The sequence below is a fragment of the Merops nubicus genome, unplaced genomic scaffold (genome assembly GCF_000691845.1).
Source record: "Merops nubicus isolate BGI_N331 unplaced genomic scaffold, ASM69184v1 scaffold39494, whole genome shotgun sequence".
Classification (NCBI taxonomy): domain Eukaryota; kingdom Metazoa; phylum Chordata; class Aves; order Coraciiformes; family Meropidae; genus Merops; species Merops nubicus.
Genome location: NW_008605991.1, coordinates 45,554 through 64,693, shown reverse-complemented (window position 1 = coordinate 64,693; position 19,140 = coordinate 45,554). Strand labels below are relative to the sequence as shown.

At 35.9% G+C, this 19,140-nt stretch overlaps 1 protein-coding gene across 1 annotated transcript in view; it reads left to right on the top strand.

Annotated features, from left to right (window-relative positions):
• The window catches only part of PTPRQ (protein tyrosine phosphatase, receptor type, Q), a gene marked incomplete at its 5' end in the record, with an annotated part of 79,822 nt that overhangs the window by 29,805 nt on the left and 30,877 nt on the right, over positions 1-19,140 (top strand). The window contains 8 exons of the mRNA XM_008939478.1: positions 1,970-2,302; positions 8,871-8,992; positions 12,629-12,815; positions 14,992-15,236; positions 15,833-15,899; positions 16,480-16,638; positions 17,839-18,061; positions 18,524-18,597. Of these exons, the coding sequence (XP_008937726.1) occupies positions 1,970-2,302; positions 8,871-8,992; positions 12,629-12,815; positions 14,992-15,236; positions 15,833-15,899; positions 16,480-16,638; positions 17,839-18,061; positions 18,524-18,597 (1,410 nt within the window). The remainder of the gene's footprint in view (positions 1-1,969; positions 2,303-8,870; positions 8,993-12,628; positions 12,816-14,991; positions 15,237-15,832; positions 15,900-16,479; positions 16,639-17,838; positions 18,062-18,523; positions 18,598-19,140) is intronic.

Below are 19,140 nucleotides of genomic sequence, written 5' to 3'. Positions count from 1 at the left end.
TGGGCTCCCTCTGTAGCTAGTGGGAGAAGGGACTGATGGGAAGTGAAACATCAATTTTCTGACCTCCATTCTTTCCCCCAGTCTCTGGGAGTTTGTCTGTTTCCACCAAAATACAAGGAGAGCTTATGGAAGCTGGCTTTATTAGACTTTTGTTCGATGTAAGAGCCCACAAATCGGAGCCAACGCTATTTTTCCTGATATAATTTCTAGTTCTGTGAAACTGCCAAGCATCTTTTCCATCTTTACTGTGACTTTACTGCTACCTCTCAACTCTTTGTGACAGCATAATTCCTTGAGAGGGAAAGCCCACCATGCTGGTTATAACGTTGGGACTGCTCTTCCTCTGTGTGACTAGCCTCTTTAACTTGCCTTGTGCTAGGTGTAGAGAGTGCACTTGTGCCAACCAAGGTTCTACCAGCCCTGCACATGTGAGCAAGTGAAGGTATATATATATCCACCATATAATTTGTATGGTAACCATTGAACATTTATCTGCCTTTGTTTTTCATTAACTAATGGTCAGTCTAAGCCCTTTCTCATAATTTACATAAGTAGCAAATAGAGTTTATAGAGCTATTATGAAAATATTGCAGTGTTGGGGTTTTTTTATGAAAGTGAACAAACTGAGTCTTCAAATCTTCAAAATCTTCAGTCTTCAAAACTGTGATCAAGCAAGAATGTTACTACTGTGAGCGGAAGGACAGGGGAAGCGCTCAAGGTTCCTGTGCCTGGCCCCTCTCCTTCAGGCTCCACCTGCTTTGGGTTTATTTAAAGGAATTTGTATTTCTCAATCTTTTCACTGTCACAGCTTGGTTTGGCTCAGAATTTACATTTCTTGTTAAATATTCTCGTTTAGTGGAAAGCTTCAGCTTGTTATATCATGATGATTTTTATAAACAGATTGTTGCAGACAAAAGTAGACCTCAGGTATTCCCACAAGGCTGAAAAAAAAAAAAGGAAGGTTTTCTCTTTCTTCCCCAGTAACGTTGGTCTGGGATCCTTTTACTCTTTATGTAAGCCTTGGGGCTTCTTCAGTTTCAGTTTGAGGATGTTTCATGTGTTTTTCTTTTACCAGTGATATTTCTTCCCCAGAAGACTCTGAAGTGCTGTTTAAAGCCATGTGCAAAAAATGATTTCTGAGCTGATTTCTCTGCACAGTTCTTGCCACAGAGAGTATTAGTATTATCTTACAGAGTCTTAGAGATAATATTAGCTTACTGTATGACTATGTGATATAGCACAAAACCATATGTTGCATCCAGTCTATGAGAGCTGAGAGTACACTGTTGGCTTAAAATAGATATGGATAAATGCGTGTTCATGTGTGTATGTGTATTTATGTACATATATGCGTATGCACTACTTCTGTCTCCGTGCACATGAATATAACTTGTGTATACCCATGTATATGTGTGTATATAATTTTTTTTTCCTGAACAGCTTGTAAGACACTTATATAGGCATTTGTATTGCATTTATTGATAGTTTCCATTCACAAGGTGAAACAGGACACTTATGAAACCTTGAGTTGTTGCTTGAGGATTTCATATATTACCGAGAGAAAGGGAGACTGATGAGTGTTTCTGAGTGAGAGGTGAAGAATCCGAGGTAGCAACAGCAGTGAAAAATACTATGGGTAGACCAAAAATAACTTTGCTTGATATTCCCTCCCTCACTTGAGATATAGCCCCAAGTGTAGCAACAACAATGTCACACCTCTCAAAGCTGTTTCTGCATGCCACGCCTAAAAGTATTTTTCTTTATTTCAAAAGCTATAGTAAATGTACACCACCTACACATGTACAGTATGATTTGTGCTGATAGAATTACTTCTTATTAATCATATGATATTGAATCTTAGTCTTTAGGCATGCTTCTTAAAATATTTTTTCAACACTGGATAAAAGGGTTATAGATGAAATAGCTTTTTATTCAAATGAAGATATCTTACAAGTGTTTTAATTTGTAGTTCCCAGTGCTCCCAGGGATATTGTGTTTTCCAATGTGCAGTCGACAAGTGTGACATTGAATTGGAGATCACCAAAATCTATCCTTGGCTACTTTCAAAACTACAAGATTACTACACAGCTACAGTCCATCCACTGCAGTGACTGGGAAACTAAGGAATGTATTGAATATGAGATGCATCAATATTTATATAAAAATGTGATGGATGACCGAATAGAAGAGACAGTGTATGGACTGAAAAAATACAGATGGTACAGATTTGCAGTTGCTGCCAGTACAAACGTTGGTTATGGCCGTTCTTCACCTTGGGTTTCTACACAAACACTTCCTGGCTGTAAGTAAGGATGTCTGCCATGTGTCATAATGCTGTAACAATGTGATATTCACCTAAATAAGTAAGAACACTTGATAGAAGTTCTTTCTTCTCAGTCCTACAATACTGGTGAAGTTGATAAGGATTTATTGCAACTCTCCACACATGAAACATCATGATATAAATCACGTGGTAGGTATGCATAGTTGACACTGCTTCAGATTTTAATGCCTTTTTTGTGCTCTACTATGTTTACTGCTTACCCAAAAGCAATTTCATTCCTCAGCCCTACTCCACATCTAGAATTGGTAAGTCTGAATTTGGCTATTTTGGATTGATATGCCATTCTCAGTACATCTTCACATGTGGGGTGTGTCAATGAAAACTAGTCCTTTTCAAAATTATTTGAATAGAAGTCTGTTCACTAACTTCATACTACTTTCTGAAATTCTAATGTATGTTCCTAGCAGTAGAATTTAAGCAATAGTTTCAGAAGAATCAAGGTTTCCTTCCAATACCATATCCATCTAAGGAGATTACAAGTCAGAGTAGTCAACAGGACTGCCATGACACATATTAGAACTGTCATGCCTCAGCTGAGTATCTCAGTTTCCAAGTGAGAGAAGAGTTGGTTGTCACAGATAAGTCATCACTAGATATTTGAGAGAAGGGGATGTGAAACTTAAATTATTTAGGCAGTTGTCATGGGAACAGATTACCTTCCCTCCCAGTTTGCAGCCAGCCTAGATGAGAATACATCAGAAGTCCAGCCTCTGGCCCATATAGAACAGCTAAGAAACACCATGAGTGCCCTGACTAACTCACAGCTCCTTCACTCCTTTCCCCTTCTGAAATAATAGTAGTAGAGATACCAGGTTCCTAAACAGGTGTATACCAAGGGCTATCCAATAGTCCACATACTTATTTTGTTCCACTCATGTTTTTACATTCACATGATGTGAATACAGGGGGCTTTTATATAATGCTCCTCAGTGTATCTGTGCACTCTTTGTACAGTAATCCATCAATCTATCCTTAAATACCTTACAAATTTTCTAGTAGGTAAGGAAATCTTGTCATGTCTGTTTGCAGATGAGAAATTGCAATAGAGAAATTCTAAACCCCAAAGGGCAAAGAGATTTGGATACTGATAGTGAACATCACAACAGGCAGTTTTTCACATGAAGCACAGAAGCAGTCTTTGGATTGAGAAGTTCTGGAATCAGCTTCAGAGCCATTCTCATGTGCACTTAATTTCTTTGTCCAGTGTTTCTTATGGGGATGCTCTGCCTCTAAATTAATGCAATATTTTAAATGAAAGTGAAAAAAAAAAAAAAACAAACCACCAAAACATATAACCCCAGATGGAGCAGAAAATAGCTAACAGAAGTTGTGCAACTCTAGAGCCAGCAGCTCTTGGGAGATTTCTTACTATTAGATGGATAGATCTCAGCTGCTGACATATGCAAATACTTCTCTTCAAAAAATTGTTGCTGAGCTTAGGAAAGTTAGGGATTTAAACTGGACAGAGAGGCAGATAATGATAACACATATAATAACATAAAGTTAGGATCCTCTTTATGGTTTCTTCTCTGGATGGTGATAATTTGGTTTAAGAGAGAACTAGTTTCCTGTCAGTCCCACTTGAGGACATGGTAGTTAAAAGTATAAAAATCTCATTAGACTGCACAAACCCTTTCCATGCCAAAACAGTGTTGGTCTCAGCATTAGGTCTTTTGTCTGCTCTATTAGCTAGTTTAACAAATGGTGTTGGGATAGAAGGTAAAGAAGTTCCACCAGTCCTTCCAACCTGAGCGTCTGGGGCTGCTGGCCTGTGTCTGTGGTGAGGGAAGAGGGCAGCAACCAATATTTCCTGTGAGCTGAATCAGTGACATGTCAAGGGATGAGCAAAACACACCCCTGTGGAGTCCAGGAAGCATGGGCACTATTCCAGATACCATGGCTGGGTGTTCTTTTTCATGGCTGGGTATTGTTCTTTTGCCTAGGATAATGGCAATCAGCTGAGGAGTTAAAAAAGAGGAAGGTGACATGTCACAGCTGGGTAGCCAGCTGTGTGCTTCAGCAGTGCTGGAAGCCTCCCTGAGCAGCGGCTAATGTTTTCCAAGGGCAGGTCTCTAGCTATCTCACCTCGTACTTCTCAAAGACTAGTCTTAGAAATATTTTTAATCAGACTGAAAAACCTTAGTTCTCTTCTTTCTTTAGCAGAGGGTACTGCCTGTAGTCGTCAGGAGAAATTTAGGTTGCACAGAACAGATCGGGCACTCTGGGGAGCCTTGCAGAGTGTGTCCAGAGAACAGGTGTCCATCTCCCTCTCCTTTCACTCGTGGACAGGGCCAGGCATCCTCTGGATTAGCCTGCTGGTACACAGCCAATACACAGGGTCTGTTAGGGCTTAAGGGTGCTTAGCTGCTATGTAAAATGCCCTGAGTACTTAGCCCATAAAATCAATGGGAGTTGTGTTTGCAGATTTGAGGGCAGAAGTTAGCCAGTGTTTCTGATTTTCAAGAAATGCCTCTATGAGACATCGCTTCTGCCAAAGGGAAAGTTACCTTGGTTGTGAAATGATAGTCAAATGACTTTTCTTTGGAAGTAATTGGGTTCTCAGAAATTTATGTTTCTCTAAATCCTACAGAAAATATTACAGTCATTATATTCAGGAAGTTCCAGCATTTAAGCTGAAAACTGTTAGACTAATTTCCCAGAATACACAGATGAAAATTCAACGACAGCAAAAAATTGCATAACAGAAACCCTAAATATTCTTTACATGTGCAGAGGATTTGACTGTTGTGCTAAATCAGAAATACCTAATAATTGTGAATATCCAGTGACTAACGTATATTAGCTTTTTGTTTCAGTTGTTCATTATGAAGGTAAATTTAAGGCTACAGGAATTTTTTTTTTAATTAATCTGCAAGTTTCAAACAAAAAAAAAAATAGTGGCTGTGTTCTGTACTGAAAGTGATTATAGCATTTCTCCGAGGAAAATGTTGTAGGTTGTTCAGTACAGTCCAGTTCTCACAACACACAGATAAACTATTCAGCCTTCTGTCTTACAAGTTATCCTTACAGGAATTGTCCTACTGTCTCATGAAGTAGTTTGATGGCGCTGTTATTACTTAGCTGAAGTATTGCCCAAGAGCCAAATTTACTCTGCAAGATGGAGTGTTTTCAACATAACCTAGATTGATATAGTTATGAGTACAGAAGATCAGTGTTGCGTCACAGTGAGGGAAAGGGCAAGAAATGTTTTCCATAGCTGGGGAAACTTTGTTCCTCCACACCTGTGCTTACCCCAGGTTTCACTTTTACATTTATAAGAATAAGATTGGCCAAACTTGTGCTTTCTAAGAGCAAAATAGTTTTGGAAGGCCAATGTTAGGTGGAAAATGAATGGCAGTGAGATCACTGACCTTATTTTGCATCTTGTACTGTTACACAGTGCAGTGCTTTTGGTAAAGTGCCAAGCCTCCTAATGCCAGGATATACTGAGATACAAAGGAAAATCCCAGATGTTCAAATATCCCATGAAGGCTAGGACATAGATGCATGGGGCAGAGGGTTATGTTTCTCTTTTCAGCACCTTTCCCAATCCCTGCAGATACCTAGTTGCTTGCTATACTTCAAGAAATGTTTCTCCATGGTGAAAAGCAATGAGATTTCATGTCTTGTTTTATGCGCTTTCTTCTGGCAAGTTTTGCCTGAGAGAACTTGTTTTTCTTTGTTCCTTTCGTTCTCTCAGAACTAAACACTGGAAAGTCAATATGGCCTAATATAAATATTTAAATACAAGTAAAAGTAACCTGAGTGATCATGACATTAAATAACTTAACCTCAGACTTAATTTTTGTTGGGAAAAAGAAAAAAAAAAAAAGCTGATCTTAACCAAATAAGCAAGCATGAATTTCTGTTAGCATTCAGTCTTATTTTTGAGGATTATGCTGAATGATGGGCTATCCAGACTTATCTTCCAGCTAACACACTTAACTGCTGCCTTAGCATCAGGACACAGATGGATGGGGAAGATGACCCTGACCTCCATAAGACCCACATTCCTGTGCAAGGATAGAAGCATGATAATCAGGAAATGATGGTTATTAGTTACAGAAAATGCATTATTGTGAAAACCAGGAGAAAAGTGCTTATGAGAGGAAGTGATTGGATTATAGGGGAATGAGAGAATAAGACTAGGTCATTTCTACTGAGTAAATTGCTGTGATTTATAAGAGAAAGGGTATAGTGATATCACAGCCTTGTATTGACTAGATTCATTTCACAAACAAACCTAAATCAGAATATGGCAGTTCTGAAGCAACTGAAGCAACTGTGGTTTTTAAAAAGATGGTTTTTGTAGGACATGAGACACATTAGATACATTTAGTTTTCTAATTTTCTTCCTGATTATACAGATTACTTCAGAAAATAGTTCTAAATTTCAGTATCATTCAGACAGTGTCTCATATTGTACTTCTCATGATGAAAGTAAACCAGGTATTAATGCTTAGATACATTTTACATAAGTATCCTAAATACAGCATACTCAGTTAAATTTTCTTGCTAAGATCTAAAAATGTATCAGATATAAACTGCATAGGATAGTTATCCATATAAATAACTGGATAATTTGATTGGATAATTGATAGATTAGATTATGCTTTAAAATTATTTCACACTATCTTTGTCTAATATATAAACCTAACGTGGCTTCTGGAAAAAAAAATACTGAGAGATTAAACACTTCATTAGTACTTCAAAAAAAGTAGTGGAAAATTGTCTTTGGAAACCTGGTTCATTTGGAAACTAAATCTTGAGAATATATATATATATATATATGTATAATTTTAGACAATTTTTTGGAAATGTCATCTGGTAATAAAGATAATACCACTGCCATAGTTACCAAAAGCATTGTTTACGATGAAAGACACACATTAGCTGCAAAATAAGATTAATTTGTGCTAATTCTAGTTTTTAGGGAACGTGCTTGCCCTTGTATTTAGCCTGTTCTAGCTCCCCACTTGACAGCCAGCCTTCTCTCAGCAGTCTCCTCTTTCACCATCCCTCCTGTGCTTTCACAGTTCATTCAGTTAGACTCCTCATTCAGTTGTTCCATACTATTCAGTATTTTTGGGGACTGCTTCCAATGGTTGAATTTGATCCTGCCTACAAAGTCTAGTATATTCCTGCTAATCCCAGGACAGCGATCTGTCTCCTATATCCAGTACCCTAAACTCTTCATCACACCTTATCAACTCCAAAATCCCCCTGGTTTATTTTGCAACCATGGTGCAAAATTTTCACCTTCACAGTGCAAAATTTTGTGATTTCTCTTCATTGATCTTTCACACAAGATTTCAATAGCTACATACCTCCTTCAATGCTATTTTTCCTTTCCTAACCTGTTGTCTTCCTAAAATACTAAGTAGCCTTGTATACACTCTAATTTTCCTCATTAGGCCCTCTTACTTGATGATTAATGGTGGAAAATTATATACTCATGCATTAATCATGTTTGAGAAAAGACTGCATCTTCTGATTAGGGTAGATATGATCACTTTTACACTTTTATATAGCACAGTGTTCATTGATATGTTAATCATAATTGTATTTTTTGTGGTAGATTTAAAACAAAAGGCACCATGAGGCCAAGTTGTGGAAACATGTACAGATCTGTTGTTGCTTCTGTAACAGGCTGTTCACTGACATATATCACAGTTGTCTTTGTTTTGCAGTAGACTCAAAAAGAAAAGGCACCATGATGCCAAGTTCTGGCGTTGTCTACAAATCTGCTGTCACTTCTGTCTGTTCCAAATTTTATTTTCCTGAAATTTGCCATGGTCGTTATGAAAAACTAATACTATTTACTGAGAAGTACTGTGCTGTCATTATTATTTCATTAATTTCTTATTCATGAATAAAGAATAACTAGGTTAATTCACATATCATCTTGACAAAAGGAAATTTTAGGAAAATCCCATTTACTAATATGAACATTCTTGCCCCTTACAACTCCTACCACTTCTTTGTGTGTGTGTTTCCCAGAGTTTATAAACATGTTAAGAATGAGATTAAATGAAACCTAGAAAATATTTTTTTCTGAATACAGTTATTTGTACTAGTACTTTCCAACATTGCTGGAAATTTTTTCTAGCATGCAGAAGACCTTGTGTTTTTACAGCTTTGTGTTCTTTAACTGATTCGTTTAACGTAACTATATTATGCTTGTCTATTTGTCTAAATCGTTGTATTTTGCTTATGTTGTGTAAAATATATATAAATAGGTTGTAATTACAAAACTATATTTTCAATTTAACATGAAGCTGTAGGCAGTTCATACTCTAGAAAATCTGTAGTAATTGCAATGAAAAATGTGCTTCTAAATTACACTGTACACTTTATATAGTAGAAAGAAAAAATGTTATAATTATTTAAGCAATGTATAATGGTATATGTGTGAAAAAGTTTTGTTTTCAAATTGAAAAATAATCTCTACTGGCCACTAAAATTACTGGGTTATTTGTTGCGAATGTCTTTGTCCATGATTCACACACGTATTTTTTTTCTGCAGCTCCAGATGGTCCTCCACAAAATGTGACTGTTTTAGCTACATCTCCTCACAGTATTAATATCACCTGGAGTGAACCTGTCGTCATTACTGGACCCACAAGCTACCTCATAGACATCACTTCAGTAAGGCAATTCTGGTTTAATGTTTGGCCATATAAATACCATGGCAGATGTTCTTATAGAAATTACAGGACAGACATAAACTGGATTGAAAAACAATATGACTGTGTCTATTTCCACATACGCACCACATAAGAATTAATTATACATTTATAAATTTCTTAATGGAAGATAAATTAATTACTTGCTATTAAAAAATGTATGCTGATAAGAGGTCTTGGAGAAAAAAAAAGTGTAGCGGTAAATGTACAGGAAAACAGTAGCTGAGCTTTGCAGAAGTGTACCTCTTCCTAACAATAATGATGCTGTTTGCCAGTAAAAATAAAAATGCTTTTTTTTTCTTCAAAGAAAGGAAAAGTTCATTGTCGTGATTTTACAAACCAGAGTGAAGAGCCTAGCAAAAGGAAGTAACTTGTACAATGTTAGACCACATCAGAGGACAAACTTTAAAGTCGAACGAGATTTCCCACTTTCCACTTGGTGCTCTGTCTATCAGATTAGCTATATTTTGGTAGCACAGCAATAACATTTCTTCCTCCTTGATCTTTATAAACAAAAAAAGGCTGACATAAGAGAAAAGCTCTAGTGGCCTTTCTCTTTTCATCCTCTACTACCCTGACAATACTCCTTAAAACAACCATTAATAAACCTCATTTCCTGGCCTGTGGCAAGATAAGAAACTTTCTAAGTTCAAGCACGTGAGAAGTTTTAAGCAGGATATAGGATCCCTGTTCTTCCAGAAGTTATACAGGCACAGCTATCAGTGAAAATGGGAAGCACTTTACTAGTTTTTACCCAGGAAAACTTGCTGTTGGCAGCTTCAAAAATCCTGAATTACACATATGCTAAAATATTAATGTTGAGTTTTTTGTGCAATCAAAATTTCTAAGGAGATCAGTTAAGAAAAAAACAAACAAACAAAACAAAACATGTATTTTTGAGCTTCTTAGTGAAGTTAGAAGAGAGAGTAATGTGTAGTCTTGTTATTTTCATTCCCTCTAACTTCATTTGACAATGTGTAGAGTACAATCTCTTCAGTTCTGAACATGCCCACCACAGCAGTAGTATGACAGGATAAAGGACATACGATAGCAAAGGGAATACTAACAGGGAGGAAATGGTTCCTTGGCACATTGAGTAGGTGACTGGAAGTGACGTAACAATTTTTATTTCTTCTCTATTAAAGTTAGACAAGGCTTTTTCATTGTGAAGAATTCCTGTCATTTTTGACTAAACAGAATTGCTTCGTAAGAAAAAAAAAACAGCAAAAAGTATTTTTGTGCTTTTGATAAAACTTCCAAATTCAATTTTCATAGCTTGATTTTTTTATGTGTGATATTTAATCAATTTATATTTAAGCAATTTTTCTTCTGTCTGATAGATTCTGAATTATAAACAGGATGCCATCTGGTTTTACACTATGAAAGTGTTATAAATACGTTATCAATATAAGTTATGGTAAAATTCCTAAAGTAAGATGAAGTATGGAATGTTTCACGTAAGCCCATCAACATTTAGAAGGAATTTAAAAATTGGTTTTAAATGTTCAGTTTGAAGGGCTTTAGTTTTATTTTTACCAAATGCTTTTTTTTTTAAATATATTTCAGACATCTAGCATTATGTTTAGGGATTCCTTATAATCAGATGTTGTCTATCTAATTATCAGTAACTACAGATGTCAGTTCTGTAGATAATCATCTTAGTAGACAAATCTATTCCTTCTTAAAGGCCAATAAAGCTGTCACAATCTTTTTCAGTGAAAATTTGAGTATATAGTTTATTGTCCCAGTGGGAAGCTTTTTATGAAGACTCTGAATTCCACAAACTTCCTATATGTATAACTTTCCTCATTTAAATTCTCAGCTGAATATCTTTAAGGATTTATAAAAATAGGCTCACAGAGCAGAATAATTTCAGATTTCTACTCTGTCATGTCCTTATTCTTAAAAGGTACTAATTAGTATTCCTTATTGAATGGACTAGGGTTCTGTTTGAATGACTAGGATGTTCCTTGGAGTTTTACAGATGATCAGAAAAACTAAAAAGGACTCCCTCATTATTATTTCTCTGTCATATCTTAGTTTGTTTTCCTGGCTACTATAATTAGAAGTAGTCTTGAATAAAATATTACTGAAAATGAGTAAGCAAAATAGAACTGAACCATTAAACTTCAGGTAGAATAGAAATATATTTAATAATGTAGTGCTGTAGTTGTATCTTAGCTCTTGTATAAATATTTACATGCCAGATTTTTGATAGTCAGATAGGAAAAAGTGTTTCAGCTCTTGATGGCCATCCCAGGAAATGAATGTCTGTTTAGTCCATCAGAAAGTTTAGTTCAGGTTAATTCTCAGTGGGGATAGATGCATATCTGTCAAATAAAAAGGTATGCTTGAACTACTCTAATGTTTTACCAGCTGCATTTAATACAGATTTCATCCAGTGGGAAAACTACTGTACAGCTACCTAATCCTCTTTTCAAATTACACACTGAAGAAACAATAATGAAAACATCATTAACTGAAGTAGTGGGAATAGACTTAGAAAGAATTTTGTAAATGATACTTGATCAAACACTAGAAAAGCTCCCAATTTTTCCTTTCTCTCTTTTTTTTTTAAGCTAACATTAGAAGAGATTAATTGGATATAAAGCCAAACACTGTAGATTTTTCTACAGAACTACACATTATTTGAGATGTAGGCATGATACGGATCCCAAAATGTAATCCAGTCCATATCCTGCTCTAACACAGAAACAACTGCACTTAAAGTCTTCCTCACAAATGATTCATTATCCCAACCTTAAAAATGTCCAGTGCTGAAAATTGCTTTGTAACCCTCAGTAGATTGTTCTAGTTTTTAACTAAACTTGAAGTCATAGTTTTAGTTACATATTTTGGTATATCACTGCAGTTTTCATAATCTTCAATCCTTTTTTTTTTTTTTTTTTTTTTTGGTGCAAATAAAATTTCTATTTGCATTTCCATGAATGGTTGAAACAATGTATTGTCCTCAGTTTTGTAACATCCTTTTTTATATATTGAAGCTGCTACTTGTTTTGAAGATGTCTTCCACCATCCTCCCTTTTCTAGATAGAACCCTGATTATTTCTGCTTTCCTGCTTTTCTAGTGAGAGAATTACTCCCTTCACACTGTCTTGTGAGTAATGCTTCTGTTATTATATCACAAGAAGAATTTCACTTTCTGCAGTCATATCACCAATATCTATTTTTTCCTGATTTTCTTTCTTTTTTTTTTTGTATTCCAAACAATTTTCTGCTATATAACTGTTTATCTTCTGGATCTTTTCCTGTTTTGATTTGATTCCCATTTCAGGTCCCTACAGCTGTCCTGATGCAATGTCTACCAAGAAGTCCATGTTTCCTTGGTAGAAGACAGCATTAAGCAAACAGCCCATTTCCTTAATTCCATTCTACAGGAAGTGCTAAAAAGACCACACTTGGGTGTGATGGGAACGTGCTCCCCTGCGTAGCTAGAGATTTCTTGTGAACCCTTCTGTGTGATTGGTTAGAAAAGTGGAAAGATAAAAGTCAAATACAATGTTCAAATAATAATAACGTCCTGCTTCTGGTTGTTTCAAGTCCTGTAATAGTTTGTTTTATTATCATTATTTTACAGGTAGATAATGACAATTATAAAGCTCGATTTCTGAAGACAAATGATGAGGGTAAAGTCTTAGAAATTTCTGATTTAAAAGCATTTACGAGGTATTCTGTGGTAATCATTGCCTTTACGGGGGATGTTAATGCAGCACTCTTTGAAGGCAAGGCTAGTTTTCCAGTAACTGTCTCCACTTTTGAAGCAGGTTTGTATATTTCTCTACTTTATATAGATCAAACTTTGCAGTTTTTCTTTCATCTGACAAATAAATGAGAATTTTAAAGGCATGGTGCACTTTATTGCATATTTGTCCTCACAATATTTTTTCTTTAATAAGTATCAAGGTTTACTTTTAGGAATACAGATATCTTAAATTGCTTCATGTAAAATATGTCTGTGTGGAACACAATCATCCAGATTGTTTCTATAGTCATTGAAGAGAGATCCCATCTGTATTAGCAAGTGTGTATAAGATATCTGTCTTAGAAAGGGGTGACTTCCCCATGTGGAGGTACCTGTTTTGCCTAAGAGACTATTGAAAACTCCACAAAACAGCATTGCTCTTGATGCAAAGTTTAAATATATAAAAATTAAGTGGAATGAATTCTACCATATATAAATGGTAGCTGTACTGACTTGAGGACACAGTCTGCGTATTCTCAGTGAAAGGAGGTTGCTGTTAAAGGCCCACATTGTTCTGTGCTTGAGTTGGCTGTTCCACAGGTTCAAAATAATCAAATCAGATTCAAAACAACCTGGAGAATGAGGTTGATACTAAGGCGACAAAAGTTGTTGTTGCTGTTAAGTTATTCAGAGAAATAAAACTGAACTATGTAGCAACCTCGTGACACTGAGAGGCTACGTTAGAGTAAAGTAGATAGCATTTGCTTTGGAAAATATAAATAGATGTACATGGGGAAGAAAAAGTCCTACTTTTACACATGTCGTTCCTGGTTATGCACTGTCTACTATCTTGGCTGGTTTTGAATTTTCACTAAGGATATTTAAAGAAACAAACAAACCAACAAAACGACAAAAATATTGGCAGAAAAGATACTGAAGGTTTGTTTTAGTCAAACTAGTTATCAACTGTGTGTAAATTACAGTTGCCTTATCTCCAGTGAAGTTAGCTGCAGGTCAGCTTTTTTAGCTATATTCTTAAGTTAATTTCAGATTTAGACATACTACACAGTGATTGTATTTATCCTTTTTCTTTCCTTTGATGTATGAAAATCCAGTGTCCCTAATGTTATGATATGAGTGTGTGTAAATATTTAACTCCAATGCCTTTAATACATTAAATTCTAAGAATTCCCTGTCCTTTATATATACCTGGAGGCTGATATGATCTTTTACTGTGGAAAATGAATGAAGATTAAGTTAGGTGGTAGCTGTATCTGTCCTGTGAGCTATCCTTTTTGGTAGCCTTTTCTCTTATGTAAAAATGTTATACATTAGAAGGTGCAGTAACCTTAGAGAGGAATCGTTATTTTTTCCATTTCATCTTGTCTCATCTGACTTGTACAGTCTAGCATAGGGCTGAGTCAGGAACAGTTTACACAGACTCACTCCAGAGAAGCCTGAGTTAGCGTTTGTTGGCTGGTGTAAAAAACCTGGAAGGCAGGACAACTGCATCAAAATCATTGGCTAAGGGAATGTGTTTACCTTCAGTTGCTCGGTTTCACTATTTAGAAGTCATACTTGTCTATTCATGTAGAACAATAAATATTTAACTGCCTGGAAAAAAAGTTACAGACTTCTTTCAGATAGGAGCTTTGGGAAAATTATTTATACCTCTGGTGTCCTGAGAATAAGCTACTGGAATAAATGTTAGACAAAAAACTGTCTTTGGGAAAAATACATGTTTTTTGTGCCTGGGCATCAGCTAGTGGGAAGATTTTCCTAAAGAGTTAACTCCTGTTAGGAGCAGGATGGCTTGTTTATATGTTGGGAGAGAGCTTGCTGTTGACAGAGGGCTTTCAGAAAAGGATATTCAAGACTAACACTTGCTTCTTGCTTGTCAACCCATGCAGGGATTTGTTTACCTCAGATGTATTTCAAGGTATAGTGAAGCCTTCAGGCTTTCTGGATAGAAAATCAGAAGAAACATTTCTGATTAGACACTACCAAAGGCTATCTGATCATTATTTTTAGCATTAAATGTTAACATTAATAGGTGGGATTTCATTAATTTTTCAAATTCTTATTTTCTTTATAAATATTTAACTATGCATCAAGTATTTCAGTTGGCTTTAGTAAAAACAGAAAATACCAGTTAAATAATACTGATATGCAAAAATATAATTTGTAATTTTTCGAGTTTTGCTCTAATAGTAATAGTAGTAAAATGCTTAAATGGATCATTGAAATATTTATTTCAGTGCCTGAAGACCCACCTAACAACATAACATTTCAGAAGATACCAGATGAAGTAACAAAGCTCCAAGTAACATTTGTGCCGCCATCTGAACCAAATGGAAATATTCAGGTGTATCAGGCTATGGTTTACAATGAAGATGACCCTGCTGCCATCCAGATCCACAACCTTAGTGTCATTGATAAAACAGATCAGTCAGTCACTGCCATGATAGAAGGGCTCAAAGGAGGACATACCTATAATGTCAGCGTAAGAACTGATTTTTCTCTAAAATCTTTTAAGTTGTTCTCTGGATTTTTTCTTTGATGTGAGTGAAAGATTAATCTGAATAGAGAATGCAAACCTAGGCCGAATATGAGATTTTCATGGCGAGAATGTTATCCAGGGTGTGAAGAGAGACGAGTCCAAGGAATGAGGGGAGCAATGAAGAGGGTGGAGTGAGTGGGAGTGGGACACATCAGTAATTATTAGCTTTGTACTCTGGACCACTACAAGACTAAATCTCTCTCAATCTCTCTCTTAATTCCACTTCTTGCATTGCTTATTTGGCTCAGATGAAAGGTCCAGTTCTGCAGGAGGGAGCTTTCTAGAAGTAGACTAGGATTTGAGAGGCGGCAACATGACTCTTTAAGTGGGCTTGGTTTTCTCCTTTTTGTAAGAGCTACTTTACAAGTGATGAAGTGCCTCTGTACTTAGGTTTTTCAAAGAAAGATGAAGTAAGATCTAGCAAGGTGTGAATGAGAAAAGGAGTGTTTCAGCATTCATTGTTGCTTCAAATATATCCAGATTGGGCCAATTTGAAGCTATTACAAATATTCATTAAAACAAGTATTTGTTTCTTTAAGGTGTATGCAATTAACGGTGCTGGTGCAGGGCCAAAAATTCAATTGAAGATAACCATGGATATCAAAGGTATGTCCCATAAAGGGCTCTTTAGCTGAAATCTCTATAAATGCTGAAGAATTGTACCTGTAAGTACACAGTTGTGTGTCTTTCTCTATTATTTAGGGGCTGCATAATTAGCAACAGGAACACCTAAATGACAGCCTTGAATTGCAGTGCTCAGTTTTGCTGTTTATCACTGATTATTTGCTATTTGTGTCTGAATAATACCATAAATCATGTGCTTATTCACTGAAGTAATTACCGACTTCAGTATTTTAGTTACCATCAGCAAGCAGCTTGGAACACTATCACAGAGATAAGTATATGGTATCACAGTTGCAAAAATAAATAGAATCATTGATTGAAATTCACGGAAAAACTAAGACTCAGTCTTTCATGGTTTTCTCTTTGAATTGAAAACTGATATGCAGAGACTTTTGTCAAAACACAGTTTTTAGAGGCTTAATGCATTAAGTAGAACATTAAGTCGTCCCTGAAAATATGCCAAAGATTTCTCTTGTGTAACTCAAGTGTGCGCCTGAACAAAGTACTAGTAGTGAAAGCATTTTAAAACAAAACTCTGTGGTATATCTTTGTTTGGAAACAGAACCACCACGACCTAAAAAGAAACCAGCACCAGTTTATGATGCCAGTGGGGCATTACTCGTCACAGCTACGACAATTACGATCAGGATGCCAATATGTTATTACAGTGATGATCATGGCCCTATCAAGAAGATACAAGTTCTTGTCGTGGAAGCTGGAGGTAGCATTTTATAAGTTACCTTGAAAATTGTTTTTTATTTCCTTTTTTCCATGCTGTTTGTCTTTTCTCCTTTATTTCCTTTCTTGTGTCTCAGTAATTTCACGTTAGAAAACAGCTGTGGCAACCGTACTAAGGGCAAAGTATCATTCACAGTACCTGTGGGCTGGGTACTGGATTTTGGGAATGCTTGACAACAAAGAGTCAGCCATGCTGTTTGAAGTCACCAATATTGTTCTGACCCTATTGTTATAATTATATTTCTTTATTTCCTATTTCTTTGAAAAAAAAAAAAAATTGGCATTTGTGGAAGGTAAGTAAATCTGAAACTTTTTAATGCAAGTTTGTTCTTCTGTTGCTATTAGCATTGCCTGTGAAAGAATGCTGTCATGTGCAGTTGATATTTCCATTTCATAATGGGGGCAGAGGGATTTATATAAATCCCTTCTGTAGACTGTGGGTTAGAATGTGTATTCCTTTTTATGGACCGATGAACATTTACTCATGTGAGCAGTGCTGTGATACTCTTTTGAGTAAATGTCCACCAATGTGAGTGGGAGTTTCATGTTAGGACATCTTATGGTCAGGCTTACTTTACCTAAGAACAAATTGCAGGTATTTAATGACCTCGTTTTGCTTGCTTTCGAAGTGTAGAAGTAAGGCATCCACATTGTCTCTCATCATTTTCTGAATTTTCCATTTTAACACTAATCCTACAGACATTTTTTTTCATAGCTATTGCTGTGAAGATTCTCTTGAACTGATAGATATGAAAAATAACATGTTAAACAACAGTTTGAAAATTTTTCTCCTGAGTTGCTGGGTACTGTCCACCGATGGAAATATACTAATTCCATTTATGAAACAGTGTTTAACCATTTCTGAAATAATCTTTACTATCTTTACTAGTTGTGCTCAAAGTGGCTCACACAAGTGATGTCCTCTGTGGGCAGATCTCATGTGCAAGACTGCCCCTGAAATTTTCAAGTTGTTAGTCAGTTGACTTACTCTGCATTACCAAAATATAGATAGTGTGGATAATAAGGAAATGTGGGTTCAAGTGCAAATACAGTTATAGACTTAGTTGTATGAGTGGCACTGATAGCATTCTAAACTCTTAAGAATTTTATTTCCTTTATCTTCTTTAATTACAATTTGGTTAGAATGTAATTCATATCTGATTATTTCTTTTCTTGACAATAGCTCAGCATGATGGGAATGTTACTAAGTGGTATGATGCCTACTTCAACAGACCAAGGCCATATTTTACAAATGAAGGCTTTCCAAACCCACCATGTGTAGAAGGAAAGGAAGATCTGAGTGGCAAAGAAGAGATATATGTCATAGGTGCTGATACTACATGTATGATACCAGGCAGTCAAAACAAAATATGTAATGGCCCACTGAAACCAAGAAAGCAGTACCTGTAAGTACATTTGTCTCTATGTTTGTCCAAGAGAAAGTTTTAAGTGAAATACATGTTTATATAAGCATATAAAACGTGTGGTTCGGTTATGAAAAGGTGGAGATGAAAATGATCTTCATGGTCTCTAATTTCAATTTATTTTGGCAGAGCATAAATATGGGAGACAATTTTTTTCTTTTTTTAAATAGGTAACTTTAAACAGGTAACAAAAGAGTTTTACTGAGTTTTCAAATTAAATAAGACCAAATTCAAGGGAAGTATTTAACACAGTTTGATTATACAATTAAGATACTGACACTGAGTCCTTGATGTCTGTCATAATATCAATTTAGCAAGTGAATAGTGATTCTAGCTTACATTATACTAAAACTGAAAAAACATTTCTAGTTTTTAAGTGAAATAATAGTTAAGGAAATGCACAAAAACTTTTATTTTATTAGTCTTCTTGGTTTCATTTCACAGATTTAAGTTCAGAGCAACTAACATTAAAGGACAGTTTACAGATTCTGACTATTCTGACCCTGTCAAAACATTAGGTAAGGAGAGTGTCATTTGCTGAAGTATTATTTCTCTATTTCCAAAGGCAATGTTTCCATGTTTCTTTTTAGTACAGTGGTTTCACTGATGCAAATAATCTCAATTTTTGTTGGACCAAGCTTCACCAAAATAGCTGAGGAAACATGTCCTTTCCTTGTACATCTTTTTGATGTTGTCAAGAGTTCTTACCTCAGCCTGAGCTGTTAAATAAAGTGCCACTGACAAAGTTCATTAGCAGAGATTCTTTATACGAATAAAAATACAGTTTTGCCAGGATGGCTCATCTTGCTTGTTGAACTGCCAGAAGCTTTACTGTTTGTTTCTTTACTGTTTCATTTCCCTCTGAATTGAATGTAGAGCTAGTACTGTGTACTGTTCCCTGGGTAAAAAAATGGCTGGATGGCTGTGCCCAAAGGGTTGTGGTGAACAGGGTTCTGTCCTGTTGCTGCCCGGTCACCAGTGGTGTTCCCCAGGGCTCACTACTGGGGCCTGTTCTGTTTAATATCTTTATCAGTGATCTCAATGAAGGGATCAAGGGCACC